At 38.4% G+C, this 25,581-nt stretch overlaps 2 protein-coding genes across 4 annotated transcripts in view; both read right to left on the bottom strand.

Moving 5' to 3' along the window:
* The window catches only part of ANKDD1B (ankyrin repeat and death domain containing 1B), a 57,353-nt gene extending 48,291 nt beyond the window's left edge, over nucleotides 1-9,062 (bottom strand). The window contains 3 exon segments of the mRNA XM_033855047.2: nucleotides 512-580; nucleotides 582-616; nucleotides 7,996-9,062. Of these exon segments, the coding sequence (XP_033710938.1) occupies nucleotides 512-580; nucleotides 582-616; nucleotides 7,996-8,185 (294 nt within the window). The 5' untranslated portion in view covers nucleotides 8,186-9,062.
* A 412-nt stretch (nucleotides 9,063-9,474) lies between these two features.
* Nucleotides 9,475-25,581, bottom strand: part of POLK (DNA polymerase kappa) — a 64,880-nt gene continuing 48,773 nt past the window's right edge. For all 3 annotated transcript variants that reach the window (XM_019929818.3, XM_019929819.3, XM_019929817.3), the window contains 7 exons: nucleotides 25,330-25,496; nucleotides 22,917-22,949; nucleotides 19,626-19,722; nucleotides 17,086-17,257; nucleotides 14,432-15,391; nucleotides 13,891-13,933; nucleotides 9,475-13,663 (listed from right to left, as the gene is read on the bottom strand). In XM_019929818.3, the coding sequence (XP_019785377.2) occupies nucleotides 13,579-13,663; nucleotides 13,891-13,933; nucleotides 14,432-15,391; nucleotides 17,086-17,257; nucleotides 19,626-19,722; nucleotides 22,917-22,949; nucleotides 25,330-25,496 (1,557 nt within the window). In that variant the 3' untranslated portion in view covers nucleotides 9,475-13,578. The remainder of the gene's footprint in view (nucleotides 13,664-13,890; nucleotides 13,934-14,431; nucleotides 15,392-17,085; nucleotides 17,258-19,625; nucleotides 19,723-22,916; nucleotides 22,950-25,329; nucleotides 25,497-25,581) is intronic.

Below are 25,581 nucleotides of genomic sequence, written 5' to 3'. Positions count from 1 at the left end.
ACAAGTGAGAGCCAGGTTTCAGAAGAGGCCTCACTGTCCAACATGCAGATGAACTATATTTCAGAAGCAATAAAATGCAAACCCATACTCTCCATTGGATTTTAAATTTGGAAGGCCCCAACCATAAAGGACATCACTGGCGAGAAAACAATGATGAACCGTGTAGCAAAAGATGTTCTGCCTTTCCAGAATATTTGAGGCCAAAGTGATCCACAGGCTATGATCCAGGACCAAGTTCAGGCCCATAACCTTGACAGTTGGCTTCACTGTCCACCCACAGACTTAGTACAGCTGCACATAAAGACCCTGGACGCTTCCCCTTGGAATAGATCAGTTAAAACACCCAGAGCCTCTTCCACTGCTTGATTCCACCTTTAGCTTAAACATTATGGAATTGCCAGCAACGGAGCTCTCCCTCATCTCATTTAGCAGAATCACTTTTATTTTTATTTCAGTTGGACTGTGTAAACCCACACGACTGTCACTTGTCACATCTGTGATTTCTACTCACATTGTTCACAGCATTCATGTTAACCTTCTTTTCAAACAGCTTCTCCATAAGCTCCAAATTATTGCTTTTTAGCAGCATTCTGGAAGCTTCTCTCATTTGGCAGCACTAAAAGCAAGCAAGCAAGCAAGCATGACAGGGAATTTAAGAGGGCTGAAGAGAAAGCAAACCTCGTGTGGCAAACCTTGGAACTAAAAACTTGAAACAGCAACCTTGAGCCTTTCGCATTCTGCTATTCTGGACGTGGGAACTTTGCTTCAGTATTTCATAAAGCTGTATTATCAAGATTCCACGTTCTCCTCATGCTGCAAGTGTTTTCACAGCCTTAAAAATCTTCCTGGTCCCAAGCAAAACATTATTCCAAAGGACCACCCTGAAGTCAGCAATGCAGTATCTAGCTCTAGGAGGTCAGAGGGTGGCCATTGACTTCTCAGGGGGTGTTGTTTATAAGACGTTTGTACAAGATTACTCAGGGAGGAGCCCAAATACTCCATGCAAGCTTATAGAGATAAAACTGTTGTCTGCAGAACCCTTTGCAGATGCCAGACCTGCAGAAACAGAACCTTAAAATGCAGCACATCATATAAATATACATGAACGAAGGCTAAAAGGGACGAACCTGTTTTATTCTCATTTATATGAAAGGAGATAAAAGTGGATTCACACTTTTAACTATAAACATTAACATTACTATACACTATGAACATTATATGTCACACACAAATACATATTCAGATGGCAGGTTTTATTAAATAGCCTAGAGGAGATTCCAGGATTTACTGAGTTGTTTGTTTGTTTGTTGTTGGTTTGTTATTGTTCTTTTGTAACGTAAAGGAGCTGGAAAGCTCTCAGAGGACAATCACAACATTGGGGAATAAACTCAGAGTTGGGATGATGTGAAATCAGCAATTGACCATCTCCAAAAAGAAAGGACCTAAGAGAGGTTTTATAGATTTTTTTTTTTTTTGGCTGCATTGGGTCTTTGTTGCTGCGTGCAGGCTTTTCTCTAGTTATGGCGAGAGGGGGCTATTCTTCGTTGCAGTGTGTGGGCTTCTCATTGCGTTGTCTTCTCTTGTTGCAGAGCACGGGTTCTAGGCATGCAGGCTTCAGTAGTTGTGGCTTGCTGGCTCAGTAGTTGTGGCTTGCTGGTTCTACAGTGTAGGCTCAGTAGCTGTGGTGCACGGGCTTAGTTGCTCCGCAGCATGTGGGATCTTCCCGGACCAGGGCTCGAACCCGTGTACCCTGCATTGGCAGGCGGATTCTTAACCACTGTGCCACCACGGAAGTCCCTATAGATGTGTTGTTGAGTAGTTTCCCTAGCATCTGCCAAGGACTTTTCAGCATGCTTCCAAGTCCAGTCAAAGACCAGGGAGTATCTTCCTGGGAGACATACACGTTCATTCTATCGCTTGGCTCTTCCCATTGGGTTGGCCAAAAAGTTCATTTGGGTTTTTCCATGCCATCGTATGGAAAAATCCAGACGAACTTTTTGGCCAGCCCAATACTGCTACTCTTGCTATCACTCTAAGTAACTTCAACATCCAGGCAGATGATTAATCCAACACCTTGGTCTCTCAGTTCCCTAGCCCCCTCACCTCCAATAATCTTTTCCTCCACCTGACCTCAGCCACCTAATTTCAGAGTCATACTCTTGACATGACTATCATCACTACATCATAATGAGACAGGAAGGGGGCAGGGCACAATCTCTAAAAGAATAACATAGCCTGAGGACAAGACATAAACTGATTAGAACCAAATAGGTCCAAGATGGCAGATGAGTTGACTTCCACTAGACCTTGAGCCTCAGTATATGCTCAGCTCATCGTAACACATCAGCACCACTAAATGAGACACCAACAGGTGCCTTGACAGTTCCAAGGCCGACCATAAAGGTCAAAAAGTGGGTGGTGGCCCAATTCCTGGAAATCCCCACCCCTTCCCCAAAATAGCTGGAATACTCCTCCCACTCATTAGCCTATGAAATTACCCATCCCTATAAAAACGGACAAGCCCATACCCTGGTGCCTCTTGCCTTCCAAGATGCCCCACACTCTGTCTGTGGAGTGTGCATCTCCCTGAATAAACCTTCTTTCACTTTACTATGGCTCGCTCTTGAATTCTTTCCTGCGCAAAGCCAAGAACCCACACTTGGCAGCTGTCCCAGGGACTCGGACGTGACCTGGGATGTGAACATCCTCCCGCGCCCTACTCTCCTTCCTGCAACAGTAACTACACTACCTCTGACATCTTCAAGAATCCCATTCTCTGACCATGGACTCATCCATTCAGCTCACCTGCTCTAGTTTTCCCAGTCCAGAAATTTTGCGACCTCGTCAAGTCCTCCATTCCACTCTTCTCACCGTCTTTTTATATTATCCATCCCTTAGGCCCTTCCTTCCCTCCTCACCCAGTTTAGATCCTATGGTTCATCTTTGAACCACTTCCGTGCAAACACATTTACCTCCCTCACCACTCGCTTCCTTCATCCGACTAGTTGGCAGAATCCAAATTCTGAGATTAAACCCAACTGCTATCTGCTCCATTTCTATACCTGGACAGCTAAAAGTCAACCAATCTACCCACCTTCATTTATACCCACACTCTCTGTTTTTATTACTGTTACAATCAATGAAGCATCCCTGTGCCTTCCCAAGGCCAACCTCTCCACTTGGGATCTAGATCCCATCCCTTCTCATCTTTTCAATTATTTCATCTATCTCCTGGAAATTATCCTCTTTCTCCTCTGCATCATTTAATGTCTCTCCAGTGGACTGTTCCCTTCAACATATACAGAGGTGCTATAATACCTCTCGTGTAAAAAAAAAAAAAATCCCTTAACTTCACATTCCTTTCCAACTGCCATTCCACTTCTCAATTTCCCATTACCCTCAAACTTCTTAGAAGTGTTCTATTATGATGTTCTATAATGATGTCTCCATGTACTCAGCTCACCATCTCATCTCAACCTATGCTAATCAGACATCATGCCTACTGCTCCACCAAAACTGCTCTTATCAGGGTCACTCCATCTTGCTAAAATCCAGTCATCACTTCTCTGTCATGTGCACTGAACTCCCGGCAGATCTGACACAGAGGACCACATTCTCCTTCAAACACGTTTTCCTCCAGGCTTTTGTTAGACCACTTGTTGCTTTCCAGTCTCTTTCACTGGTTCTTCCTCCTCTGCTCGATCTCCAAATGTTGGAGCACCCTAGGGTTTTTATAAAACTAACAACCTGATGGAATAGACATTATTACCCCCATCTTACAGATGAGGAAATTGAGGCTTAGAAAAGTTAAACCACTTGCTCATGCCTTAAAGATAAAAAATGATAGAATTGTCCTAGGCAGCCTGAATTCAAAGCCCAAGCTTCCAGTCACTGCATGTGTCCAGGGTGTCAGTATGGGAGTGTACTGCTGAAGTAGAGGGCCAAACTGCCCACTGGCCACATGCTTTAGCCAACACATTCCGCTGGTTAGGCCGGACTCCTCTCAGCTCCTTCTCCTGGTTCGTACACAGCCTGGCCACAGCTCCTTGCCCCAGTGTATTAATCCAATGGGAGGGGGGTTCTATTTCCAGGTCCTTATCCCTCTTTGGTATATCGCTGAAATAGCAAGTCAAGACCTTACTGTGCCCGGAAATATGACACACGGATTCTAGTCTGTCCCTGAAGTTGAGTATCTTGCCCCTTTTCTACCATATCGATAAGGAAAATTAAGGGACTTCCCTGGTGGTCCAGTGGTTAAGAAACCGCCTTCCAATGCAGGGGATGCAGGTTCAATCCCTGGTTGGGGACCTAAGATCCCACATGCTGTGCCGCAACTACCGAGCCCACGTACTCTGGAGCTTGCGTGCCATAACTAGAGAGATGCCCACGTGCCACAACTAGAGAGAAGCCTGTACGCCACAACTAAGACCCAACGCAGCCATAAATAAATAAATATTTTTAAAAATTTAATTTTAAGAAAGTTTCTAAGACAATTAAAAAGCACCATAGGGCTTCCCTGGTGGCGCAGTGGTTGAGAGTCCGCCTGCCGATGCAGGGGACACGGGTTCGTGCCCTGGTCCGGGAAGATCCCACGTGCCGTGGAGCAGCTGGGCCCGTGAGCCATGGCCGCTGAGCCTGCGTGTCCGGAGCCTGTGCTCCACAACGGGAGAGGCCACAACAGTGAGAGGCCCGCGTACAGCAAAAACAAACAAACAAACAAAAAAAAACACCATAAAAAACTCCTGGTCCAAGCCAATTACATCAGAATATCTATGGGCTTAAAATGTTCACTGACTGGCTCACGGCTTACTAATTGTGTAACCCTGTAACAATTCTGAATTTTAATATCCCAACCTGTAAAACAGATTATAAAACCTTCCTTCAGTGGTGTGAAGGAGCCAGCTTGTACAGGCTAATAAGAACCAACTGTGTGTAACTCTTCTCAACTCTGTGTTCAGTGACATCACATTGTAGCTTGAAATCAGTCACAGTGGAAGCATTACACAAAGGAAATTGGAAAACACTACAAATCAGAACTTTTTCTCCCAGAGAGTTGGTAGTTAGACCCTTACCAACACACCACCGTCTACCTTCTGGGTAATAAGTGACAGAGTCGAGAAAATGGCCCAGACAAAATCATAAACATATCAATTTACTAAATAATATTTAGAAGAGTACTTTAATATATATGCGTTAAAAATGTAATGGATAAAATCAAGTAAAGGTTAAATGTTCAGTCAAAAACAACAGGTTAGGGCTTCCCTGGTGGCGCAGTCGTTGAATATCTGCCTGCGGTGCAAGGGACATGGGTTCGAGCCCTGGTATGGGAGGATCCCATATGCTGCGGAGCAACTGGGCCCGTGAGCCATGGCCACTGAGCCTGCACATCTGGAGCTTGTGCTCCGCAACAAGAGAGGCCGTGACAGTGAGAGGCCCATGCGCCGCGATGAAGAGTGGCCCCCACTCGCCACGACTAGAGAAAGCCCTTGCACAGAAACGAAGACCCAACACAGCCAAAATTAATTAAATAAATTAAAAAAAAAAAAGATGTAGCAGAGTACTGGTAGCGGTAAAGATCTACATTAGTGTAGGAGACATACTTTAAAAAAAAAAAAAAACAGGTTACACAGAGCTGTATCATTCACTTAAACTTTTAGGGGTACAACACTCCATGCCTTCAGTAGCAGAGCAAGTTTGAGGAAAGAGGGTCAGAACAGGAGGGGGCCATGCTGAGCTAGAAAAACAAGTCCAGACTTCCTCTTTCATGTCATTCAGGTGGTACCTCAAATGGTACCACCTCTGAAAAACCACGCCTGACCACCCAATCCTCTTTCCCCTGTCATTCTCTACCCCTATGCCCTACTCCTTTCTTTCTTCATATCATTTGATATTATTTGACATTTAATACATATATACTTGTTCACTGTCTGCTTCCTTCACCTGAATACACATCCATGGGGAAGCTGAAGTAATCCCAGTGCCTAGTGCTAGTAGATGTTCAATAAATATTTGTTCAATGGTTGGATGGAAGGGTTGGGTAACCACAATCACTTCCAGAAGAATACTGCCAGGAGGGAATATAGGCTCAGTACTATGAGAACTTCCAATTTTTGGAAAAAAAAAAAAAAATCTGGACCATGGATCAAAGAGGAAATCTCAAGAGAAATTAGAAAATATTTTGAACTGAATGAAAATAAAAATAAAATATATCAAAACGTGTGGGATGCAGCTAAAGCTTATAGAATTAAATTATCAGAAAAGAAGAAAGGCTTCAAGTCAATAATCTAAGCTCCTACCTTGAGAAAGTAAAAAATGAAGAGCAAAATAAACCTAAATCAAGCAGACAGAAGAAAAACAACAAAGGTAAAAGCAGTAATCAATGAAACTGAAAACAGAAAAACAATAGAGAAAAATCAATAAAAACAAAAGCTGGTTCTTTGAAGACGTCAATAAAATCAATAAACCTCTAGCAAGACTAAGAAAAAAGAGGGAAGACACATGTTACCAATGTAAGGAATGAAAGAGAGCAGAGCACTACAGTCTCCACAGACATTAAAAGATGAAAAAGAGAATACTATGAACAACTCCATGCACATAAATTCAACAACTTAGATGAAATGAAACAACTCCTCAAAAACCACAAACTACCAATATTTGCTCAAGATTACACAGATAACTGGAATAATCCCATCACTATTAAAGAAATGGGCTTTGTAGTTTTAAAAATTCCAAAAAAGAAATCCCCATACCGAGATAGTTTCACTGGTGAATTCTACCAAATATTTAAAGGATAACATCAAGTCTATACCATCTCTTCCAGAAAACAGAAGAGGAGGAATCACTTCCCAACACATCTTACGAGATCAGCATTTCCTTGATTCTAAAACCAAAGACATTACAAGAACAGAAAACTATAAACAAATATCCCTCAACAACATAGATTCAAAACTCCTCAAACATTATCAAGTCAAATCCAGTCATATATAAAAAGTATAATACACCATAACCATGTGGGGTTTATCCTGACAATGCAAAACTGGTTCCATATTTGAAAATCAATCAATGTAATCTACTATATTAGTGGTCTAAAAAAGAAAAACTACATGATCATTTAAATTGATTTAGAAGAAGCATTTAAAAAAATTCAACATCGGGCTTCCTGCATGGCACACTGGTTAAGAACCTGCCTGCCAACGCAGGGGACATGGGTTTGAGCCCTGGTCCGGGAAGATCCCACATGCTGCGGAGCAACTAAGCGGGTGCGCCACAGCTGCTGAGCCTGCGCTCTAGAGCCCGTGACCCACAACTACTGAAGCCCGCGCGCCTAGAGCCCGCAACAAGAGAAGCCACCGCAATGAGAAGCCCGCATTCACCGCAACGAAGAGTAGCCCCCGCTCTCCGCAACTAGAGAAAGCCCGTGTGCAGCAACAAAGACCCAACGCAGCCAGAAATAAATAAATTTATAAGGGCTTCCCTGGTGGCGCAGTGGTTGAGAGTCCGCCTGCCAATGCAGGGGACACGGGTTCGTGCCCCGGTCTGGGAAGATCCCACATGCCGCGGAGCGGCTGGGCCCGTGAGCCATGGCCGCTAAGCCTGCGCGTCCGGAGCCTGTGCTCTGCAACGGGCGAGGCCACAACAGTGAGAGGCCCGCGTACCGCAAAAAAACAAAACAAACAAAAAAACCCTCTTTCCTTATTTGTAAAAGGGCTTAATCGTTTCTTGAAAAATTCTTTTCCTTAATTTGAAAGGGTAACTTTCCTTCCACCCACAGCGCAGGGTTAACCGGAAAAAAACGTCCTGAGAAATGTGAGCCAAAACTTCGGTGGGGGTGGATCCCAAAGCTGAAAACTAGCCCTCCGAGGGCACAGGGATGAGGATGCGCTCGGGTCACTTCCCGCCGCGGCCTGAGCGCTGCACCCACACTGCTCAACCAGCTCCCCGCGCCCGCGCGGCGCCGGCAGCGCCGGCGTCTCCAGGCCTTGTTCCCAGACTCACGGAACTCGTGCTCGGCCGTCGCCTCCTCGCGCCGCGGACGCTCTTGCTTCGGGATCCGCGCCAGGCCTCTCCAGGACCGGGCCGTCGCGCCCCTCAGGTCCTCCCAAAATCCCTTGGCGGCCGTAGCCTCGCCAAGCAGCAGCCCCCTTGCCGCTTCCCTGCGCCCAGGGGCGCGCCGACCCGGCTCCATGTCCGACCCGAGGCCCTCAGGTCCCCGGGGCCGCTCACCCCCGGGGCCGCTCTCGGCTGCGGGCGCTTCTAATGGCGGCTCGCCCCGGGTCTCCAGCCCTGGCCGGGCGGAGCTGCCTTCAGGTGTGGCGTGATTTGGATGGGTTCACGCGAGGCAAAACGTTCTGAGAAAACTACCGGCGCACACTTAGGCCGTTCTTCGTACAGTTGGGAGAAGTGTCGAGGTTTGCTTGATAACCAACACTATCGGAACTTAAGTATTGAATCATTTTTAAATGGGCTTCCAGAATTTTCTTTAGAATAAAGTAAGACTCAAACAACTTCCAAGAAAAACCATGAGAAGTTTTGTTTTGAATTTTATTGAACTTATAGAATAATTAGGGGAGAAGAGTTATCTTTTTTTTTTTTTTTTTTTTTTTTTGCGGTACGCGGGGCTCTCACTGCTGTGGCCTCTCCCGTTTCGGATCACAGGCTCCGGACGCGCAGGCTCAGCGGCCATGGCTCACGGGCCCAGCCACTCCGTGGCATGTGGGATCTTCCGAGCCCGCGGCACGAACCCATGTCCCCTGCATCGGCAGGTGGACTCGCAACCACCGCGCCACCAGGGAAGCCCAAGAGTTATCTTTAAGATAGTTATTCTTCCTATTCATAAATAGGATTATTCTTTTAATTTACTCAGACTGCTTGTCTTTCAATAATATTTTGTAGTTCCTAAGTACTTGCACTTATTTTTTTTATTTTTATTTTTTTTGCGGTATGCGGGCCTCTCACTCTTGTGGCCTCTCCCGTTGCGGAGCACAGGCTCCGGACACGCAGGCTCAGCGGACATAGCTCACGGGCCCAGCCGCTTCGCGGCATGTGGGATCTTCCCGGACCGGGGCACGAACCCACGTCCCCTGCATCGGCAGGCGGACTCTCAACCACTGCACCACCAGGGAAGCCCCTTGCACCTATTTTAATAGATACCCGCCCCGCCCCCCACAACCCGCTGCCCCTTTAGGTCCCTTATAGATTGTTGTCATGAAAGAGATTTTTATATTTTCTAATTGGTTATTACTGTTGTACAGGAATGCTACTGATTTTGTACATTGATTTTGTAGCCATAACCTTATTGAACTTTTTAATTAAATGTAGATTTTTTTTTTTTTGGCTGCGCTGCACAGCATGTGGGATCTTCCCTGACCAGGGATTGAACCTGTGCTCCCTGCAGTGGGAGCACGACTCTTAACCACTGAACCACCAGGGAAGTCCTAAATGTAGATTTTAAAAAATGTAGACAAACACATCATCTGATAATAAAGTTATATAGTTATTTTTTAATAGGTGAGGCACAATTTACTAACAGAACCTGATTTTGTTTGGGTGTAGCAACGTAGCCAGCTAAAAACTACATTTCCAGGTTCCCTTTAATATGGGGAAGCCACATGACACTGTTTGGTCAATGAGATGGAAGTGGAAATTGTTATGTGGGGCTTCCAAGAAAGCTCTTTAAAATGGGGCAGACTTGCCCTTTTGTCCTTTTTACCTCCTCATCTTCCTACCTGGGACTCATGTGTAAGGCTGGATATAGAAAAGTCCATCCATCTTGCGGCCAGAAGTTGGCCATGTAAGGCCAAGAAAATCAGACTGTGAACCCATCTTTGAACTATCGAGCCAAAGTTAACCAATGAAATTTGTGTTTTGTGGGAACACTAGAACTGATTTTTTTTTTTTAAGACACTGATTGGGTCTCTGTAATTCACAGCTTAAGTAAAATTCTGAAGTGATACAGAAAGCAGTGATACAGAAAGCAGTGCTGAAAATAACAAAATCTAATATACAGAATTGGCTTAGTGTTTGAGGGAGGGGCTTTGAGGAGTGGTGATATATATCACAGGTTGGGAAGCTGGTGACTTGTTTGGAGATGATAAAATATTTGGTCAAATTGTCAACTTTGGCAATTTGACTTTGGAGAGCAGACCAAATGCTGATTGAGGCTGTAGCATTAGGGGAAACATTAGGAGAAAAACTCAAAATGTTGTCATGGGATGACTCTTTCTTGCTGTGTTTATCAGCAAAGTCCTAGCAGAGAGAAATGTACTTTTTCTCTGTTGAAGCTAGTAGCCTGCAGAGATGAAGGAGAACATCACCTTACTAAGGAAAGCAGTTCCTGCCATTTTTTTTGTGTTACTTTTTATCGTGATATAGGTCACATATGAACAAGAATCTATAAAATACATACATACAGTTTAAATAATATTTTAAAAATAAACATCCATGCAGTCACCACCCAAGACAACAGAAGACTGTCAGCATCCCAACAGCTCCCTGTGCCATTTCTCAATCACATTCCCTTTCCTCCCCACAGAGGAAGTCATTATTCTAACTTTGGGGACAATAATATACTTGCTTCTCTTAATAATTTGATCTCATATGAATACATCCTTAAAGCAATATACACTGTTTTGAACTATATAAATGGAATCATGCCGATGGCATCCTTCTGTGATTTGCTTCTTTTGCTCCACATTATGTTTGTGATATTCATCCACCTTCTGATTAGCTATTTCCTTCATTTTCACCACTGTGTAGAATTCTACTGTTTGAATCTACATGAATATACAATGGTAGAATCTAACCATTCTACCAGTGCTGAATATTTGGTTTATTTCCATTTTTTGGCTATTACAGTGCTGCTATGTGCATTCTTGCACATGCTTTCTAAAAAACATGTTCAATAGTTTTCCCAAGACATTTTATCAGTTACAGCTCTGGCAGGAAAAAAATTGTATTTTGAGATGACTTTTAAGAAAGGGACCATTTACAAAGGTGTGGGCAGGGTGTGGGGAAACCACAAAAGATAGGGCAGCACCTCAGGGCTAGTAAGGGCAAGGCTCTGTTGCCACCCCTAGGATGAGGGGGTGAGGGCAAGGAAAGGATTATCAGAACCTGGAGAGAGAGCAGAAAATGACATATGAAGAAGTTGTGACCTTTCGTCAAGGGACTTAGCCAGCTTGACATGATTCTTCAAAAAGTTATATGAGGGAATAAATAAACAACTTCATCTTCTTTCCTCCCTGAAACCTACTGCAGTGGCTGCCCGCTGCCATGATGCCTCACTGAACTTAAAGCAGGGTGGAGGGCACAGAGTAAAATCAGGAGGGCAAATGGAAGATAACCAGCAAAGGCGTATATTTAGGAGTGCAGTTGCTGGGGTGTTGAGTGTGCACATCTTCAGAGTTACTGAAGAAGGACAAACCGTTTTCCAAAGAGATTGTTTTCAAATAAGAGTTCATATTGCTCCATATCATCACCAAAACTTAATATCATTGGATCCTTTCATTTTGTGAATCTGGGAAAGGTATTACAATAACTCTTTGTGTTTTTTTTTTTTTTCATTTCCCTATTACTAAAATGGCTGAGGATGTTTTCATGTTTCTCGGCCATTTGGATTTCTTTCTATGTAAAGTGCCATCCAAAGACTTGTCCAAATTTCTACTGGCTGTCTGTCTTTTCCTTAATGATTCATAGGAATCATTTATATATTCTGGATTATATATATACTGGATACTAGTATTTTGCCAATTATATGTGTTGCAAATATGTTCTCCCAGGTGGTTCCCTATATTCTGACTCTCTAAATAGGTAAGATTATAGGTGCTTATTCTTTGTGGTTTTGTTGTATTTTCTTTTAATGCCCCCAAACAAAATTATAATAAAAAGAAAATGAGTTGGATTATTAGACAAAACAGAAAAGGATGTGGAGAAAATTCTGGGCAAAGAAAATAAGAGTGAAAGCAACAGAGGTGGGAAAAGAGTGGAAAAGTAAGGAAACCATTTCTACTGGCTAAAGATTAAACATTGAAAATTTCATTTTAAATTTTTATTAAATATTACTAAATGATAACATTCAATTAAATGAATCATCTAAGTGAAAATAATTTAGTATTCACTCTAATGTTGAAAACACAATAAAAATGAAGTTGAAACAAAATAGAAAAGAACAAATATGGTTCTATTTTTCAATACATTAAATCAGTGCTTCATTGAACTTAATTTTGTAGAGAATTAATGTAAGTAAATCACACAATCAAGAAGCGTAGCTCTACAACTAGGTATTAAGCATAGCGTATAATAATATTAGGCATGAAATTGGTATGTTAATAAACATTAAGCCTAATTTTAATCCATCTAGTAATTTAAAGTCAAATTACCACTTTGGCCAAAGGTTGTGCGAGATCCTAATTTACGCTACTCCTAAAACATTGTCTTTATACATTTAGGTAACGAGCTATAAAATATGAAAAGAAACAAAAATATGAGAACAAAAGATTCAGTTCCTTAAAGCAGTAATAGAAAATGGGTTCCATCTTCACGTTTCAATTAAATAATTTTTTTTTGATAAAAACTCCTCTATTGATAGCACAAAAATATTTGGAACAACTACGTAAGCTAACAACTGTTAAGCTGTCTTCTTTCGCGAATATTAATGAAAACATGATAGAAATATAACTAAGATAAATGAGGTGTTTTAACACACATTAATCTTTTGAATTGCACATTCTTCTCCAGAAGGTCATAATAAAAATGAAGTGAGTGTACAATTTATCCTTTTTTACAGATTTGTGTAAAGTACAAATATAACTGCCAAGAAATGAAATATTGCTATTTAAAAGTCTTAGATAAGAAAATAATTACCTTGAATCTTAGACTAAATATTTTTTTAAAGTGAACCAAGTGCTTATTCATTAAAGAAATTTTAAATTAAAAAAAATCAAATGAATAATCATATTTTAAACAAAAATTCTTTTAACACAGCAAATAATACTGTGACATTATTTTCCTGAAGGTAACAAAACCACTCATGCTAGTTCTGCTAAGCTAATACTCTTCATAGAACTTAAGATAAGTATTAATTATGAATGTTCATGAGGTATCTGAGGATACTAGGAGCTAAAATATAATTATACAAAGTTGTAGAAGATACTAAGATCAAACATAGCAGTCCAGTGCCAACAAAGTGGTTAAGTGCTGAAAAATTCTTATGCTAAAGTAGGTTTATCTGAACTTCTGAGAGCCCTTATAAATGTAAGTTTTTATATTCACTATAAAACATAATAAAGAAGGAAATCACTTCCTGATCCCATTCCTAACTTCTCATTTTAAAATTGTCTCTAACAGAACTGATTTCCAATTGAAGTATAGTGGAAGTGGAATTCTCATTGTTATCAAAAAAATATACAGAAGTAAATTAGTATATATTCCAAATTCATATAAAGGAAATGTCATTTGGGGAGGGCTTATTGCACTTGCCTTTCACTCAATGAATCTGTAAGCCTGGAATGAGGAAGAATACATTCATTGATTATAAAATAACAAGTTTCAATCAAAAATTAATGATAAAATGTTCAAAGTTCATTTAAAAAATATATCAAGGGTGTGTCTGGGACTGTTTGGTTTTGTTTTCTTTGATGCCGAGTACTTTGTCATCAGTCCTGGCCTGGAATAAAAAAGAACATGCAATTAAAATGCATGAAGAACTACAAAACAAAAAAATATAAAATAATAAAATGCATGAAGAGATTTAAAAAATTGTTTATGCAAATAATTGATTTTAAAACTTTTACTTAATGATTTCTAAAAGCAAATTTTAACATTTCTTAAAAATCAGACCTCAAAATATAACAATTTTATAGCCAGCTTTATTAAAACTCAAATTAGCCATACCTGTTTGCTTTTGTTCCAATCTTCTGTACTTTGCCTGAGTTATCTTTAGAGGGAAGAAATTCCACAATGAATAACATGAAATAATTAAAAAGCTTTCGAAAAATTTAAAGAGTTAAGGTTGACTGATTAAAGATAATAAAAACCTCCTTAGTACTACATTGTTCGAATTTATATATACCAGAAACTAATGTATAGCATAATTTCTTTGTAATTTACTTGTTTCATTAGTATTACAGCTGATTTTGAAGTTGGGTTAGAGTCGGAACTACCAAAAAACAAGTTAAAGAGGCTTTGTGGCTATATAATTATAGTTAAGTTACCACTGTGCCTTGGCAAGTGTTCTCTGAAGGAATTTCTGTTTTGATTAGATCACTCAGCTCCCTAAACCATTGAGTTCATTCTGTGCTAAATCAAGCCCAAACCAGAGGTTTCCCAAAATTTTAAATCTAATGTCTTCAGCTAATTCTAACCCACCGTTAAGGTAACATTTTCCTAAATGGCAGCGTACATGAACTATGTAAACTGTAAACTGTAAACTCACCAGTACTTGTGGTGCTTTCTTTGGGTTGGTTAACTGGATTAACCTTATCTCTTCTCAGTTCCTGGATAATGCCTTTATTTAAGCAAACATCTACATGCACATTGAATAGGGTAAGATCTGAAGTCTTTTGTTCTAGGTTACAAACAGGACAAACGAGGACTTGGTCACTGATCACTTCATATAAATAAGGTTGTAGGGGCTCGTTCCTTCCTAATGACGCAACATCTTCATTTTCCAGTGAAACAGCACAACAATTCTGAGGACAGTGTTCCATATTAAACGATTTGCTTGGAAGACTAGAACATTCCTCTTCACTGTGCTTATTACTTAGCGCATCTACACCTTCTGTATTAGATTGATTACCAGTAGTCTCTGCCAACTCTACAGAATCTACTGATGTGATCTCTGCATTCTTCTGATGAGTTTCACAATCCTGCTTCTCACAGACAGAAACAAAATCATGGACATTTTCTTTCTCGTTCACTTCTGTAGAGGAAGCATGTGAACGTGAGGACATTTTAGAGTTTCCACTGATGGAAGGTCCATCAAGACACGCATCTACATGTTTATTAAAGGCTTCCAGACTGATGCTTCCTTGCTCCCTGAAGCAAACAGGACAAGTAAATATATGGCAGTTATCTGAATTCTCCAATGTTTCTAAATTCTCACTCATCCTCTTCTTTAAAACTTGGAAGAATTGTGAGGTCTGTAAACTTTGTTTATCTACAGTTTCACATTTAAATGTGTCCTGGTAGCTCCAATTCCTTTCAGATCGTTTTTTATCAAAGAAACTCTTCTTATGGGACATTTCTAGAGGTTTTAGAAACTGATCTTTGTCAGTTTTCTCTGGTGTACACCTGGTGGCTGACAGGGCTTGGTTTCCAGGCTGTAAGAAGCCAATAATGCTCCTTTGTTGGCATTTCTTCTCCTCTTCATTGGGAAAACCAGATAGTCGCACCCCTAAATTAAACCAACCGTAATTAATCCATTTCAAATTCAATAGAGACATTTTGCATAATACTATTATAACACATATGAAAAAGGCTATTTAGCCAGAAATAAGCAACACTGTCTTCTCTGAATTAAAGGATGCTTTTTCAAAGGTGGTATTATGAGTAGAAATTAACTTTCTTCATAAAGCTGGGTATAGTAAATAGTAAGTATCTACTGGAGTTAGCATGATTATATAGGTCTTTCAGTTAATACCTGACACATGATACCACTAAATATCGAGTAACTAATTGGAGTCAATTGCATAGATTCTTTAGCTCCCTTTTTTGCAATAGGCGCTATTTTTTAGAGCAATTTTAGGTTCTCAGCAAAGTTGAGTAGCAAGTACAGAGAGTTCCCATATACTACCTGCCCCACACATGCACTCCTCCTCCACTATCAACATCCTACACCAGAGTGGTACATTTGTTACAATCAATGAATCTATACTGACATGACATTATTACTCAAAGTTCATAGTTTACATTAGGGTTCACTCTTGATGTACATTCTATGGGTTTTGACAAATGTACAATGACATGTATCCACCATTATAGCATCATACAGAATAGTTTCACTGCCCTAAAAATCCTCTGTGCTCTGCCTATTCCTCCCTCCCCCCACCCCTGACAACCACTGATCTTTTTAGTATCTCCATAGTTTTGCCTTTTCCAGAATGTCATATGTTGGAATCATACAGGATGTAGCTTTTTCAGATTGGCTTCTTTCAGTTAATAATATATAAGTTTCCTCCATGTCTTTTCATGGCTTGACAGCTCATTTCTTTTCTTCTCCCCCGCCCTCTACTCCAATAGCTCATTTCTTTTATGTGCTGAATAATATTCTGTTGTCTAGATGTACCACAATTTCCATTCACCTACTACTGGAGGACATCTTGGCTGCTTCCAAGTTTTGGCAATTATAAATAAAGCTGCTATTAACATCCACTCTTTAGCTCTTTTAGTTAACATACTTTATTCAAATTGACTTCAGTGTGTGCTATTTTTCATATGTGAAAGTATGGCTAATGACCCATCCTTAGCAGTAAAACTGGCATTTGGAGTGCTTATCCATAAACATTCTCTCACTCGTTCACTTTGGAAACATGGTTTGTTTATCTTTTTTTACCACGTGATGGCTAGAAATGTGGTTTTATAGTGCCACAATCCCTTATCTGTAATTCTGAAATCCAAAAAGCTCTGAAAATTGTAAGCAACAGATGGTAATTGATGACAAGATTGGTGTCAGACCATTTAGAGTCTTTACAACTCTGTGAATATTTTTTTGTTTTCCTACAGAAATAATAATGTGTTTGATCATGAAGTGCTGCTTCAGATCCCAAAGGAGTATTATATAATATACTCAACATGCAGTGAATTTGCTTTCTAAAATCTGAAAAGTTTAAAATTTTGAAAGATACCTAACCCCAAGGATTTCAGTAAGTAGTAAGGAAAAGAACGACTTTAACTGGTTCTTACTGGAATTAAACTAATGATCATGGCTTCACATGCATCAGGTCCTAAGAATCAAGAAAAATGGCAGTAGCATAAGTACAACTTCCTAAACATGTTTAAGAAATAAAATAGAGGTAAGAATATTTCCCAAGTTGATTCTATGGAAAAGTCTAGCAGATTTAAGGAAAAACAAGTAAAGAAAAGTCATACCCATAAGTCTTAATCTCAAGGGATGTGGAAAATCAAAATCAATTTCTGTTCTTAGCAATTCTTTAGCAATAGCAAATATTTCTTCTGCAGTAGAAACAACAGATGAAACTGTAGATGCACGAGTTTTTACTTCAAAATTCACATTCTTTAGCTTAATGGTAACAGTTCTACCCTGTAACAAACAGAATACATTATTATATATGGCTCTTTAACTTCCATAAAAAAGTTATTTTACAGGATAGAAAAATTCAGAAAGGTCTCTTGTGTACACAGAGTACGGAAGTATAATCAATTATTTACAAAAAAACATGGTAATGTGGAGCTTTTGTAGGAGGAGGAGGAGTTGTTGCCCTACCCACTGTGCCTAAACAAAACAGTAATGAAAGACAGCAAAAACACAATTTTGGCTTATGTTATAAAATAATGACTCAATCTATAATGGTCTAGGGGCTGATCATAGAGTTTTTGTATCCACACTCCCTTCCCTATGTTTGTCAACTGCATCATATAATAGTTTCTATATAAGAGAAATTTCTAGGAAGGAAGAACTCCAATGACACACTAGTTGACAGGTCTTATACCGACAAAACACTAAACTTACAATTTTAATTCTTTGGGGTTGAGATCATTCAATGTTAAAGATCAACATTCATTAAATAAAGACCCTAAAACAGTGCCTGATGTATATTAAATGGCAATAAATATTAACTATTACAATTACAAAATAAAAAACCATAATGAAAATTGTCATAAAGAATAACTGAAATTCATAAGTAATCTAAAAATCCCACTTTAGTCAGTAATTATTACTTCCCTCCCCAACTGACTTTTTATAAAAGACTTTTATATAAAGGGCAAAGTTAACTGATTACTTTTCTTTTTACTGAATCCTTTTTTGAGGTTAATTCAGTACCTAAAAAGATAGGGAAAAAAAATCTTTCTGAAGGGACTTCATTGAAAAGATCTTCTGGACAGCTCACACTTATTGTGTGCCTACTATATGCCAGATATTATGTTAAATTTACGTGTTAGAACTCCTTTACAGTTATTGCTTAATGGATACAGTTTCACTTTGGGATAATGAAAAAGTTCTGGAGATCAAAAGTGTTGATGGTTGTACAATCTGAATGTACTTAATGCCACTAAAATGTATACTTAGAAAGTTAAAACAGTAAATTTTGTTTTGTATATTCTGCTACCTCCTGGAGGTTGTGAGAGTAGGTTAGGCTTATTGACTCACTTCCAAAGAATAGACTATGGAGAGGGAAAAGTAGTAATTTCACAGTGGAGAAGCCTAGCAAACACTACTTTAACCAAGTGAGGATGGTTATTCTCACCTGTGATATCATGTGGCTATCATATACCTTGATGGGATGTGATGAGAAGGATACTTCATTTCTGTGGTATTCTTTCTAAAAACCTATAACCCTGGTCTAATCATAAGAAAATCATCAGACAAACCCAGATTGGAAGACATTCTGCAGTATACCTGGCTAGTATCCCTCAAGACTGTCAAGGTCATGAAAAACAAGGAAATACGGAGAAACTGTCACAGACTGGAGGAAACTGGGAAGATATGAAAACTAAATGCAATGTGGTTCCCTGGACTGAACCCTGGAACAAAGAGAAGAAGGACATGAATGGAAAAAAAAAGGTAAAACAAAAATACTGTCTGGATTTAGCTAACAGAAATGTGTTAGTGTCAGTTTCTTAGTTTTGCAAATGTACTATGATAATATAAGATGTTAATAATGAGGGAAACTGGGTATACTGGAAATCTTGATAATATCCTTGTACCTATTCTATAAATCTGAAATGATTCTAAAATTAAAAGTTTATTTAAAAAATTAAAAAAAAGAACTCTCTATATATTTAAGGTATAAAAGAGAAGGATTATAAGAAAATATTCATCAGATATCCCTTTCTTTGTAATAACTTTTTACTGCTTTTGTATTATACTTTGTAATAACCCTACCTCTGTTTTGAGAATGTTGGAAAAATACTAAACATGGATTGTTGTGAGTGAAGATTATACAATACAAAGTTCAAAGCCTTCCAGGTTTTGTTCTCAATGTGTTAAGCAACCTGGATTAAGGCCTTGAAACAAAATGCCTATTCCAGAAGGTCACTGTCTACCTGACAATGACATTAAAGGATAATTGGAAAGGCATTTATAACAAGCACAGTTCTAGGGAAATCCTTCCCTATCCCTTATTCTTTACTGCCAATATAACTCTGATTTTGAACTTATTCAAATGTACTCCCAAGGTAATATAAACTTCTCTGGAATTATACTGGAGTCACTCCAACCTCATAAGTTGCTTCTCATAAAATGACCTCATCATAGGCCTCAGATAAGGGTCAGAATTCAATTTGTCTCTATTGAAGACAAGAATTCTCTTTTCTGACACATCCCAATTTGTATTTAAATGCAAAATCTAACTCTTGGTTTAAGGTAGCTTTTTATTATTAAAAATTTAAGGTAGCTTTTTATTATTAAAAATTTAGAAAACTAAGAACACTGCATAAAAATGAAGTACCTTAAGTCCTTCTTTCTGCAGGTCTTGAGCAAGTTCACTGCAAAGTTCTTGGCACAAGCTGTACTGTTCTTCTGCTTTACTTATCTCACTGAATGTCCTAGAAAGGCAAGAATGATTTTGGTGCACAAAGTAAACTACAATTCAGTATACTTTAGAAATGATATAGTACATGTAAATGGCCTAGCATTAAGTTATATTTTCTACAGTACAAAGTTTTCAGATGAACTAAGATATGATTAAGTAAAAACATCCAAGATCTTCTTAAATAATGGGAGATTGTTTATAGCTAAACTGATTAGCAAAGGTGCTTTTGCTCTCTACAATATGTTTTAAAAGATGATTAAAGTCACCAACATATAAGGATAATGCCCTCAAAACTTACAAAACATTAGGATACATATGTATACAGACTCTGCTACAGAGGATTATCTTAAGAAAGTACAAATGAGAACAACATTCCAATTACTGCATGTGTATTTTCTGTAAGCGAATTATCTTCAAGTAGATTTAAGGGGTTGGTTCGTGGCACCTACATAAAGTCATCTAATAGGCAACCGGAAATGGAGGGCTGGTAAGATTAAATGTAGAACTTGTGACTTCATCTGCACAAGGGTATTGAAAGGTCATATTAACATAAAGACACTAAAGAGAGAGTGGGGTAACCAGTAAAAAAGCCCGAGCAAACCCTGAATAGTCATTCAGTGAAAAGTCCCGCTTCTAACTATTCCCAGCTACCCAGTTCTCTTCCCTAGTGGCAACCAATATTGCCAGCTTCCTATTCATTATTTATTCCTCTAGAATACTGTATGTATATAAAAGCAAACAAGCAAACATTTCCCCTATATAAACAGTAGAATATTAGATACATTATTTACCACTTTGCTTTTCTCATTCATCCTGGTGAGAGTTCCCTATAAATAATTTCATTTATATATGGCAGCATAAATTCTAATTTAAAGATGTAAGATCATTTAACCAATCCTCTATTTGTAGAAACTTATTTCCAATCTTTTGCTATCACAAAAAAAAATGCAGTGCATAACCATGTATACATGTAAAATGACATGTGATTACACCAGTGGAATGTATGCCTAGAAAAAGAACTGTGGGATCAAAGTACATGTGTATCTGTGATCTTGATAGATACTGCCAAATTGCTTGCCCCCTGTGGTAGGCAAAATAATGGTCCTCGAAGATGTTCAAATCCTTATCTCTCAGAATCTAGTACTTTACATGGTGAAATGAACTTTACAGATGTGGTTAAATTAAGATGAGGTGATTATCCTGAATTATCCAGGTAGGTCCACTGTAATCTCAAGGGTCCTTGTAAGAAGAAGGCAGGAGGGTAAGAGTCAAAGAAAGACAAAATGTGAGAGTTGAAGATAGAGAATGGGGCCGTGAGCCAAAGAATGCAAGAAGCCTCTAGAAGCTTTTAGAAAGGAAATGGATTCTCCTCTGGGGCCTCTAGAAGGAATGCAACCCTGATGACACCTTAATTTTAGGACTGCTGACCTTCAGAATTGTAAGAGAATAAATTTGTGGTAATTAGTTATACCACCAATAAGAAACTAGTACACCCTCCTTTAGAGTTTAATAGCTTTTTCACTCCCATAGTCTTGCCAATAGAGTGTGCATCTTTGCCAACTTAATTAGTGAAAAATGCTATCTCAGAGAATTTTCAATCTGAATTTCTTAAATTATACGGAGACTGAGATTATTTTCACATGTTTATAAAGCCATTTGTACCATCTTTTCTGTTAACTAATTAGATCTTTGGTCACTTTTTTCTATTGGTTTGATGGCCCTTTCTTAAGAAATATTAATATTAGTTAATATTAATATTCTTGTACAGCAAGCAATGTTCTCAATAACAAAAGACAAAATAGAAGAAAAAATCATTAAATAGGACGATACTATCTCACTTTTGGATGCTTTTTTCCCCTCTTTTCCTTTGATTGCTTTTATGTAAATCACAGCCTAAAACAACAATTTTTATCAGTCATTTACTGATAAAGTGTGTTGTCTTGTAAAAGTCATTCATCTTTTCTAGGGAACCCCCTTGCACTGTTGGTGGGAATGTAAATGGATACAGCCACTATGGAGAACTGTATGGAGGTTCCTTAAAAAACTAAAAATAGAATTACCATATGACCCAGCAATCCCACTACTGGGCATATACCCAGAGAAAACCATAATTCAAAAAGACAAATGCAACCCAATGTTCACTGCAGCACTATTTACAATAGCCAGGTCATGGAAGCAACCTAAATGCCCATCCACAAATGAATGGATAAAGAAGATGTGGTACATATATACAATGGAATATTACTCAGCCATAAAAAGGAATGAAATTGGGTCATTTGTAGAGATGTGGATGGACCTAGAGACTGTCACACAGAGTGAAGTAAGTCAGAAAGAGAAAAACAAATATTGTATATAAACACAAATATGTGGAATCCAGAAAAATGGTACAGATGAACTGGTTTGCAAGGCAGAAATAGAGAACAAATATGGACACCAAGGGGGAAAAGGGGGGGTGGTGGAGGTGGTGGGATGAACTGGGAGATTGGGATTGACATGTATACACTAATATGTATCAAATAGATAACTAATAAGAACCTGCTGTATAAAACATAAATAAAATTTTAAAAAAAGTCATTCAGCTTTTCCGATCATGAATAACATATGTGCAAAATGAACACAACCTTATACTAGGTCCGCGGTTCTTAAATGTCTTAGTGGAACTTTGGTTCTTTGAGGAGATAAGTGAGGGACTTTTCAAACAATGACATATTTCCCAAAACAATAAGGTTCCATCAAGATTTCATTTGACTTCAAACAAGATTGTAAACCACCGAACTAGATCACCTCTAAGCTCTTGTTCATCAGTATCTTACTATTTGATGTCTATGGTTATTCACCAATATTTGAAGAACTTCATGAAGAATTTCCATCATCATTTCTTAAATTTCCCAAATAACTACTCAGTATAATTTTTCTTATAAATAAGCCTATAAATTAAGATTTAGAATCCTAAAATGCTTGGTTTTCACTGAATAGGAACAAAACCAACATTTAAAAAAATAACTGCAGTTAAATTTTTTCCCATTGAGAGCACAGCAAGCAAAGACAATAAAGCATTGCACTGGAATATTTACTGTAGTAGTATCAACTGATGAAAATTGTTACTTGGTTTGCAAATAGATTTTTAAATTTCAGTGAAAATTTACTAAAAATTAAAAATTAGTTTAAAATAATACAAATTATGAATAATTAGTAACAAAACATTACCTCTCAACACTCATGCTTTTCCTCTCTCCATCCCTTGAAATTAAAAAAAAAAAGCTTTTATTTGCTTTCTCAAAGAAGACTGAATTTCTTTTAGTCAACCAAGATGATTTTACATCAGTTACCCTTTAGAGATCTCAATGTTTTAGATTAAAAGTTATACATCATGCAACACAGTGAGTTTTTTAATCTAAAAATAAAACTATCACCAAAGAATGTAGAAAGATATGCTAATATAATTACATGTGTGATGGATCAAGTCTATATCTATCAAAGACAACAAATTTGAAAACAGGATGATATTATAAATTGTTTCTATTAAAAGTCTGAATATAAAAAATCACAACTTACAAAAACCAACAGAAGGTAGTAGCATAATGGCTTGCAGTTATAAGATATAATTAAATTTTAAATAATTTAATATCCATTATCTAGTTTTTGGCCTAGTACATTAATAATAGCCTATTTATTATTCACTTATACCACTCTATAGAAGCTCAGTTAAAATTTGCCATACAGCAATAGGATGATGGTTGGGAATCTGAACCACCTAGTTTGGTTGGATTCTAGCTGCTCTGGTAGGAGCAGTTAAAACCAAAAAGCTGAAATGACATGTAGATTATTCATTTTCCTAGTATTTCACAAACCAATTATAAATCAAGCACTGTTCTAGGCCTTGGAGATAACAGTAATGAACAAAACAGACCAAGTGCCTGCCTTTAAGAAACTTATATTTTAGGGACTTCCCTGGTGGCACAGTGGTTAAGACTCCGCGCTCCCAATGCAGGGGGCCTGGGTTCGATCGCTGGTCAGGGAACTAGATCCCACATGCGTGCCACAACTAAGAGTTTGCATGTCACAACTAAGGAGCCTGCAAGCCACAACAAAGGAGCCCGCCTGCCACAACTAAGACTCAGTGCAACCAAATAAGTAAATTAAATAAATGTCAAAAAAAATAGTTATAAAGAAACTTATATCTTAGTGGAGGGAGACAAATAAACATAGCAGTAAATATGGAACAGGTTAGAAGGGAAGAAGTACTACAGATTAAAAAATAAAGCAAATTAAGGAAACAGAGAATGTTGATAGAAGGGAAGGTAAGTTTGCTATTTTATATGGTTAAAAATTACCTATGAATTTCACTTAAAAGCATTACCTGCATCTCTACCACAGGTTAATATGTGCTATATTATATTAAAAACTGTATTGTTTTCAAGCACTATGGAAATAAAAAGAGGATAATTTTTGGATTGAAGAAGAAAGTTTTATTTCTCATCACCTTCATGTACTGGATTATTTATAGTACTGTGATGTCTTTCTCTTATCTTTCATTATATCCACTCAAGATCAAAGTCAGCTACCTGGACTTGAAAGAATGAGGAGCATGGAGAGATGAGAAAAATAATAGCACATGCCTTGCAATCTCTGTAAGATATAGCAGGTCTAATTGGTTAATCAAACTTATTTTACATGCCTCCTCAGTAATCTTCTTGTTTTCCTTTAGTTTAACTATATGAATATAAAAGAGTTATTTTGAGGGCAGGCTAACAAGATGATAACGAAATCGTAAAAATAGTGCCCAGTGTTAATTTTCATTCTTGTTTTTAGTGCCTTCTTTTCACCCACCCTAAACAGTGTACCCTTCTAGCTCTGGGATCCTTCTTTTTAAGACCTGGATGAAAGAGTGGCAGGGAGGAAACACAGGCCCTCTCCTCTAGCCGTTTCCTCTTCTCTTAGATCTTTGCATGGCTGGCCCCTTCAGGTCTCTGTCTCTGGAGAACCGCTGCCAACCCCATCTCTTACCCCCCAAGTCAACATCTATGTGCCCCCACTCTGCCTTACTTTCTCCATTTGTTTATTTGGTTACTTTTTATTTCCCACACTACTCTGCAAACTCCATGAAGGCAGGACTTTGTCTTGTTTACTGCTATTATCCCCAGTGCCTAGAACAGTGCCTAACGCAAAGTACTCAGTACTGAATGAATGAATCATTTACAAATCTGGAAAAGAGAAGAAATACAGGTAGTTCATGAAGGCTTTCAAGGAATCGTTAAGTCTACTTGCTTTAAAGGGTGAGTTCTGCAGTATGAGCCATCTTTCTCACCCCCACAATCTGATCACCAATATTCTTACGTTCTGAACAAAGAACAAGGCAGGTACAGAAAAGAAAGCACCCATCATTCCTCTTATCCCTCTATCCAAATGTTGTAGCCAACAACCTAGGAGTGATTTTTTATTCCTCTTTTCGTTTTCTCTCACAACCAATCTTTTGACTCTAATTCAAAAATTATATTCTGAATTGAGTTAGCCTAAAAGAAATTTAAAACATGTTATCCTTGTAGTCTCTATCTCAATGGTGAAAACTGTTATTTCAGCAAATGCTAAAAAAAAGCAGAATAATTATAAATACAGATACCTTGCCAGCTGTGTTGAACCTAGACCCAGGGAAATATGAAGGAAATAATGCCAAGATGTTTCAGAGAAAAGGAGAGAAAGTAATGCCCTCTGTTGGTATAGTTCTGTACAAGTAATAATTCCAAGGGCCTTCAACATTTTCTCTGTAACTTTTCCTATTCCAGAAACCTAGAAAAGAATCAACTTATCATTAATACATTTTGAAATTAAGATAAGAAGTGATATTATAATCTCATCATATATTTTATAACTA

Source organism: Tursiops truncatus, chromosome 3 (genome assembly GCF_011762595.2).
Source record: "Tursiops truncatus isolate mTurTru1 chromosome 3, mTurTru1.mat.Y, whole genome shotgun sequence".
NCBI lineage: Eukaryota > Metazoa > Chordata > Mammalia > Artiodactyla > Delphinidae > Tursiops > Tursiops truncatus.
The sequence above is the reverse complement of the archived record's forward strand: the minus strand, read 5'-3'. Positions and strand labels throughout refer to the sequence as shown.